The following is a 7500-nucleotide window of genomic DNA, read 5'->3' on the forward strand; positions in this document are numbered from 1 at the left end:
ACATCCCAGTGCTGATAACCCAGGCTAAGATCTACTGGTATATAACTGTTGTCCTGTAGGTACATCCCAGTGCTGATAACCCAGGCTAAGATCTACTGGTATATAACTGTTGTCCTGTAGGTACATCCCAGTTCTGATAACCCAGGCTAAGATCTACTGGTATATAACTGTTGTCCTGTAGGTACATCCCAGTTCTGATAACCCAGGCTAAGATCTACTGGTATATAACTGTTGTCCTGTAGGTACATCCCAGTTCTGATAACCCAGGCTAAGATCTACTGGTATATAACTGTTGTCCTGTAGGTACATCCCAGTTCTGATAACCCAGGCTAAGATCTACTGGTATATAACTGTTGTCCTGTAGGTACATCCCAGTTCTGATAACCCAGGCTAAGATCTACTGGTATATAACTGTTGTCCTGTAGGTACATCCCAGTGCTGATGGCCCAGGCTAAGATCTACTGGTATATAACTGTTGTCCTGTCCTGTAGGTACATCCCAGTGCTGATAACCCAGGCTAAGATCTACTGGTAAATAACTGTTGTCCTGTAGGTACATCCCAGTGCTGATGGCCCAGGCTAAGATCTACTGGTATATAACTGTTGTCCTGTAGGTACATCCCAGTGCTGATGGCCCAGGCTAAGATCTACTGGAACAGGGAGAACTACCAGATGGTTGAGAAGATCTTCCGTAAGTCGGTGGAGTTCTGCAACGAACACGACACCTGGAAGCTCAACGTGGCTCACGTTCTCTTCATGCAGGAGAACAAGTACAAGGAAGCCATCGGCTTTTACGAACCCATCGTTAAGAAGCACTACGACAATGTGAGTTAACTAGAGAGGGAGGGAGATGGGGGGAGAGAGGAGAGAGGGAGGGAGATGGGGGGAGAAAGGAGAGAGGGAGGGAGATGGGGGAGAAAGGAGAGAGGGAGGGAGAAAGGAGAGAGGGAGGGAGGGAGAAAGGAGAGAGGGAAGGATGGGGGAGAAAGGAGAGAGGGAGGGAGATGGGGGGAGAAAGGAGAGAGGGAGGGAGATGGGGGGGAGAAAGGAGAGAGGGAGGGAGATGTGGGGAGAAAGGAGAGAGGGAGGGAGATGTGGGGAGAAAGGAGAGAGGGAGGGAGATGTGGGGAGAAAGGAGAGAGGGAGGGAGATGGGGGGGGAGAGGGAGGGAGATGTGGGGAGAAAGGAGAGAGGGAGGGAGATGGGGGGAGAAAGGAGAGAGGGAGGGAGATGTGGGGAGAAAGGAGAGAGGGAGGGAGATGGGGGGAGAAAGGAGAGAGGGATGGAGATGTGGGGAGAAAGGAGAGAGGGAGGGAGATGGGGGGAGAGAGGAGAGAGGGAGGGAGATGTGGGGAGAAAGGAGAGAGGGAGGGAGATGGGGGGAGAAAGGAGAGAGGGAGGGAGATGTGGGGAGAAAGGAGAGAGGGAGGGTGTGGTGGAGAAAGGAGAGAGGGATGGAGATGTGGGGAGAAAGGAGAGAGGGAGGGAGATGGGGGGAGAGAGGAGAGAGGGAGGGAGATGTGGGGAGAAAGGAGAGAGGGAGGGAGATGTGGGGAGAGAGGAGAGAGTGAGGGAGATGGGGGGAGAAAGGAGAGAGGGAGGGAGATGGGGGGAGAAAGGAGAGAGGGAGGGAGATGGGGGGAGAAAGGAGAGAGGGATGGAGATGTGGGGAGAAAGGAGAGAGGGATGGTGTGGTGGAGAAAGGAGAGAGGGATGGTGTGGGGAGAAAGGAGAGAGGGAGGGAGATGGGGGGAGAGAGGAGAGAGGGAGGGAGATGTGGGGAGAAAGGAGAGAGGGAGGGAGATGAGGGGAGAGAGGAGAGAGGGAGGGAGATGGGGGAGAAAGGAAAGAGGGAGGGAGATGGGGGGAGAAAGGAGAGAGGGAGGGAGATGGGGGAGAAAGGAGAGAGGGAGGGAGATGGGGGAGAAAGGAGAGAGGGAGGGAGATGGGGGAGAGAGGAGAGAGGGAGGGAGATGGGGGGGGAGAAAGGAGAGAGAGGGAGGGAGATGTGGGGAGAAAGGAGAGAGGGAGGGAGATGGGGGAGAAAGGAGAGAGGGAGGGAGATGTGGGGAGAAAGGAGAGAGGGAGGGAGATGGGGGGAGAAAGGAGAGAGGGAGGGAAATGGGGGGAGAAAGGAGAGAGGGAGGGAGATGGGGGAGAAAGGAGAGAGGGAGGGAGATGGGGGGAGAAAGGAGAGAGGGAGGGAGATGGGGGAGAAAGGAGAGAGGGAGGGAGATGGGGGGAGAAAGGAGAGAGGGAGGGAGAAAGGAGAGAGGGAGGGAGTTGGGGGGAGAAAGGAGAGAGGGAGGGAGATGGGGGAGGAAGGAGAGAGGGAGGGAGATGGGGGAGAAAGGAGAGAGGGAGGGAGATGGGGGAGAAAGGAGAGAGGGAGGGAGATGTGGGGAGAAAGGAGAGAGGGAGGGAGATGTGGGGAGAAAGGAGAGAGGGAGGGAGATGGGGGAGAAAGGAGAGAGGGAGGGAGAAAGGAGAGAGGGAGGGAGATGGGGGAGAAAGGAGAGAGGGAGGGAGATGGGGGGAGAAAGGAGAGAGGGAGGGAGATGGGGGGAGATGTGGGGAGAAAGGAGAGAGGGAGGGAGATGGGGGGAGAAAGGAGAGAGGGAGGGAGATGTGGGGAGAAAGGAGAGATGGGGGGAGAAAGGAGAGAGGGAGGGAGATGGGGGAGAAAGGAGAGAGGGAGGGAGATGGGGGAGAAAGGAGAGAGGGAGGGAGAAAGGAGAGAGGGAGGGAGTTGGGGGGAGAAAGGAGAGAGGGAGGGAGATGGGGGAGAAAGGAGAGAGGGAGGGAGATGGGGGGAGAAAGGAGAGAGGGAGGGAGATGGGGGGAGAAAGGAGAGAGGGAGGGAGATGTGGGGAGAAAGGAGAGAGGGAGGGAGATGGGGGGAGAAAGGAGAGAGGGAGGGAGATGGGGGAGAAAGGAGAGAGGGAGGGAGAAAGGAGAGAGGGAGGGAGATGGGGGAGAAAGGAGAGAGGGAGGGAGATGGGGGGAGAAAGGAGAGAGGGAGGGAGATGGGGGGAGAAAGGAGAGAGGGAGGGAGATGTGGGGAGAAAGGAGAGAGGGAGGGAGATGTGGGGAGAAAGGAGAGATGGGGGGAGAAAGGAGAGAGGGAGGGAGATGGGGGGAGAAAGGAGAGAGGGAGGGAGATGGGGGGAGAAAGGAGAGAGGGAGGGAGATGGGGGGAGAAAGGAGAGAGGGAGGGAGAAAGGAGAGAGGGAGGGAGATGGGGGGAGAAAGGAGAGAGGGAGGGAGATGTGGGGAGAGAGGAGAGAGGGAGGGAGATGTGGGGAGAAAGGAGAGAGGGAGGGAGATGTGGGGAGAAAGGAGAGAGGGAGGGAGATGTGGGGAGAGAGGAGAGAGGGAGGGAGATGTGGGGAGAGAGGAGAGAGGGAGGGAGATGGGGGAGAAAGGAGAGAGGGAGGGATCACATACAGAGCCTTCAGATAGTATTCAAACCCCTTGACTTTTTCCACATTTTGTTCCGTTACAGCCTTATTCCAGAAAACATCCTCATCAACCTACACAATACCCCATAATGACAACACAAAAACACTTTTCTTTGCTAATTTATTAAAAGTAAAAAACTGAAATATCACATTTACATAAGTATTCAGACCCTTTACTCAGTACTTTGTAGAAGCACCTTTGGCAGCGATTACAGCCTTGGGTCTTCTTTAGTTATGATGCTACAAGCTTGGCACATCTGTATTTGGGGAGTTTCTCCCATTCTTCTCTGCAGATCCTCTCAAGCTCTGTCAGGTTGGATGGGGAGCGTTGCTGCACAGCTATTTTCAGGTCTCTCCAGAGATGTTCGATCTGGGTTCAAGTCCGGGCTCTGGCTGGGCCACAAAGACATTCAGAGACTTGTCCCGAAGCCACTCCTGCGTTGTCTTGGCTGTGTGCTTTGGGTCGTCGTCCTGTTGGAAGGTGAACCTTCGCCCCAGTCTGAGGTCCTGAACACTCTGGAACAGGTTTTCATCAACAATCTCTCGGTACTTTGCTCCGTTCATCTTTCCCTCGATCCTGACTAGTCTCCCAGTCCCTGCAGGTAAAAAACATCCCCACAGCATGATGCTGCCACCACCATGCTTCACCGTAGGGATGGTGCCAGGTTTCCTCCAGACGTGACATTTGGCATTCAGACCAAAGAGTTCAATCTTGGTTTCATCAGACCAGAGAGTCTCGTTTCTCATGGTCTGAGAGTCTTTAGATGCCTTTTGGCAAACTCCAAGCGGGCTGTCATGTGTCTTTTACTGAGGAGTGGCTTCCATCTGGCCACTACCATAAAGGCCTGATTGGTGGAGTGTTGCAGAGATGGTTGTCCTTCTGGAAGGTTCTCCCATCTCCACAGAGGAACAGAGATGGTTGTCCTTCTGGAAGGTTCTCCCATCTCCACAGAGGAACTCTGGAGCTCTGTCAGAGTGACCATCAGGTTCTTGGTCACCTCTCTGACCAAGGTCCTTCTCCCCCGATTGCTCAGTTGGGCTTGGCGGCCAGCTCTAGGAAGAGTCTTGGTGGTTCCAAACATCTTCCATTTAAGAATGATGGAGGCCACTGTGTTCTTGGGGACCTTCAATGCTGCAGAAATGTTTTGGTACACTTCCCCAGATCTGTGCCTCGACACAATCCTGTCTTGGAGCTCTATGGACAATTCATTCCACCTCATGGCTTGGTTTTTTTCTCTGACATGCTCTGTCAACTGTGGAACCTTTCATATAGACAGGTGTGTGCCTTTCCAAATCGTGACCAATCAATAGAAAGTAACCCAGGTGGACTCCAATCAAGTTGTAGAAACATCTCAAGGATGATCAATGGGAAACAGGATGCACCTGGGCTCAATTTCAAGTCTCATCTAAAAGGGTCTGAATACTTATGTAAAAAAAAACATCATTATTTTATTTGTATTTTTTTCGCAAAAAAATTCTAGAAAACTGTTTTCGTTTTCTCGTTTTGGGTTATTGTGTGTAGATTGCTGAGGAACATGTTTTATTTCATCCATTTTAGAACAAGGCTGTAACGTAGCAACGTTTTTGGAAAAGTCAAGAGGACTGAATGCTTTCCTATGGCACAGTGTAATACCATTTGAATGTTTACGGACCTTCTGTTTCTGTTCAGAACACCTCTGTAGTGGACTACTGTTGACCGTAGTCATATAGACTATAGTACTGTTGACCGTAGTCATATAGACTATAGTTCTGTTGACCGTAGTCATATAGACTATAGTTCTGTTGACCGTAGTCATATAGACTATAGTTCTGTTGACCGTAGTCATAATATAGACTATAGTTCTGTTGACCGTAGTCATATAGACTATAGTTCTGTTGACCGTAGTCATATAGACTATAGTTCTGTTAACTGTAGTCATATAGACTATAGTTCTGTTGACCGTAGTCATGTAGACTATAGTACTGTTGACCGTAGTCATATAGACTATAGTTCTGTTGACCGTAGTCATATAGACTATAGTTCTGTTGACCGTAGTCATATAGACTATAGTTCTGTTGACCGTAGTCATATAGACTAGAGTTCTGTTGACCGTAGTCATATAGACTATAGTTCTGTTGACCGTAGTCATAATATAGACTATAGTTCTGTTGACCGTAGTCATATAGACTATAGTTCTGTTGACCGTAGTCATATAGACTATAGTACTGTTGACCGTAGTCATATAGACTATAGTTCTGTTGACCGTAGTCATATAGACTATAGTTCTGTTGACCGTAGTCATATAGACTATAGTTCTGTTGACCGTAGTCATATAGACTATAGTTCTGTTGACCGTAGTCATATAGACTATAGTTCTGTTGACCGTAGTCATATAGACTATAGTTCTGTTCAGAACACCTCTGTAGTGGACTACTGTTGACCGTAGTCATATAGACTATAGTTCTGTTGACCGTAGTCATATAGACTATAGTTCTGTTGACCGTTGTCATAATATAGACTATAGTTCTGTTGACCGTAGTCATATAGACTATAGTTCTGTTGACCGTAGTCATATAGACTATAGTTCTGTTGACCGTAGTCATATAGACTATAGTTCTGTTGACCGTAGTCATATAGACTATAGTTCTGTTGACCGTAGTCATATAGACTATAGTTCTGTTGACCGTAGTCATATAGACTATAGTTCTGTTGACCGTAGTCATAATATAGACTATAGTTCTGTTGACCGTAGTCATATAGACTATAGTTCTGTTGACCGTAGTCATATAGACTATAGTTCTGTTGACTGTAGTCATATAGACTATAGTTCTGTTGACCGTAGTCATATAGACTATAGTACTGTTGACCGTAGTCATATAGACTATAGTACTGTTGACCGTAGTCATATAGACTATAGTACTGTTGACCGTAGTCATATAGACTATAGTTCTGTTGACCGTAGTCATATAGACTATAGTTCTGTTGACCGTAGTCATATAGACTATAGTTCTGTTGACCGTAGTCATATAGACTATAGTTCTGTTGACCGTAGTCATATAGACTATAGTTCTGTTGACCGTAGTCATATAGACTATAGTTCTGTTGACCGTAGTCATATAGACTATAGTTCTGTTGACCGTAGTCATATAGACTATAGTTCTGTTGACCGTAGTCATATAGACTATAGTTCTGTTGACCGTAGTCATATAGACTATAGTACTGTTGACCGTAGTCATATAGACTATAGTACTGTTGACCGTAGTCATATAGACTATAGTTCTGTTGACCGTAGTCATATAGACTATAGTTCTGTTGACCGTAGTCATAATATAGACTATAGTTCTGTTGACCGTAGTCATAATATAGACTATAGTTCTGTTGACCGTAGTCATATAGACTATAGTTCTGTTGACCGTTGTCATATAGACTATAGTACTGTTGACCGTAGTCATAATATAGACTATAGTTCTGTTGACCGTAGTCATATAGACTATAGTATAGTCATATAGACTATAGTTCTGTTGACCGTAGTCATGTAGACTATAGTTCTGTTGACCGTAGTCATATAGACTATAGTTCTGTTGACCGTAGTCATATAGACTATAGTTCTGTTGACCGTAGTCATATAGACTATAGTATAGTCATATAGACTATAGTTCTGTTGACCGTTGTCATATAGACTATAGTACTGTTGACCGTAGTCATATAGACTATAGTTCTGTTGACCGTAGTCATATAGACTATAGTATAGTCATATAGACTATAGTTCTGTTGACCGTTGTCATATAGACTATAGTACTGTTGACCGTAGTCATATAGACTATAGTTCTGTTGACCGTAGTCATATAGACTATAGTTCTGTTGACCGTAGTCATATAGACTATAGTTCTGTTGACCGTAGTCATAATATAGACTATAGTTCTGTTGACCGTAGTCATAATATAGACTATAGTTCTGTTGACCGTAGTCATATAGACTATAGTTCTGTTGACCGTAGTCATATAGACTATAGTTCTGTTGACCGTAGTCATAATATAGACTATAGTTCTGTTGACCGTAG

General features: G+C 47.7%; 1 protein-coding gene across 1 annotated transcript in view; it reads left to right on the forward strand.

The window, feature by feature from the left end:
* Positions 1–527: 527 nt before the first annotated feature.
* ift70 (intraflagellar transport 70) overlaps positions 528–7500 on the forward strand; it is a 13274-nt gene continuing 6301 nt past the window's right edge. The window contains exon 1 of the mRNA XM_064958280.1: positions 528–824. Coding sequence (XP_064814352.1) covers positions 630–824 — 195 coding nt within the window. The 5' untranslated portion in view covers positions 528–629. The remainder of the gene's footprint in view (positions 825–7500) is intronic.

This window comes from Oncorhynchus masou, unplaced genomic scaffold (genome assembly GCF_036934945.1).
Source record: "Oncorhynchus masou masou isolate Uvic2021 unplaced genomic scaffold, UVic_Omas_1.1 unplaced_scaffold_1200, whole genome shotgun sequence".
Taxonomy (NCBI): domain Eukaryota; kingdom Metazoa; phylum Chordata; class Actinopteri; order Salmoniformes; family Salmonidae; genus Oncorhynchus; species Oncorhynchus masou.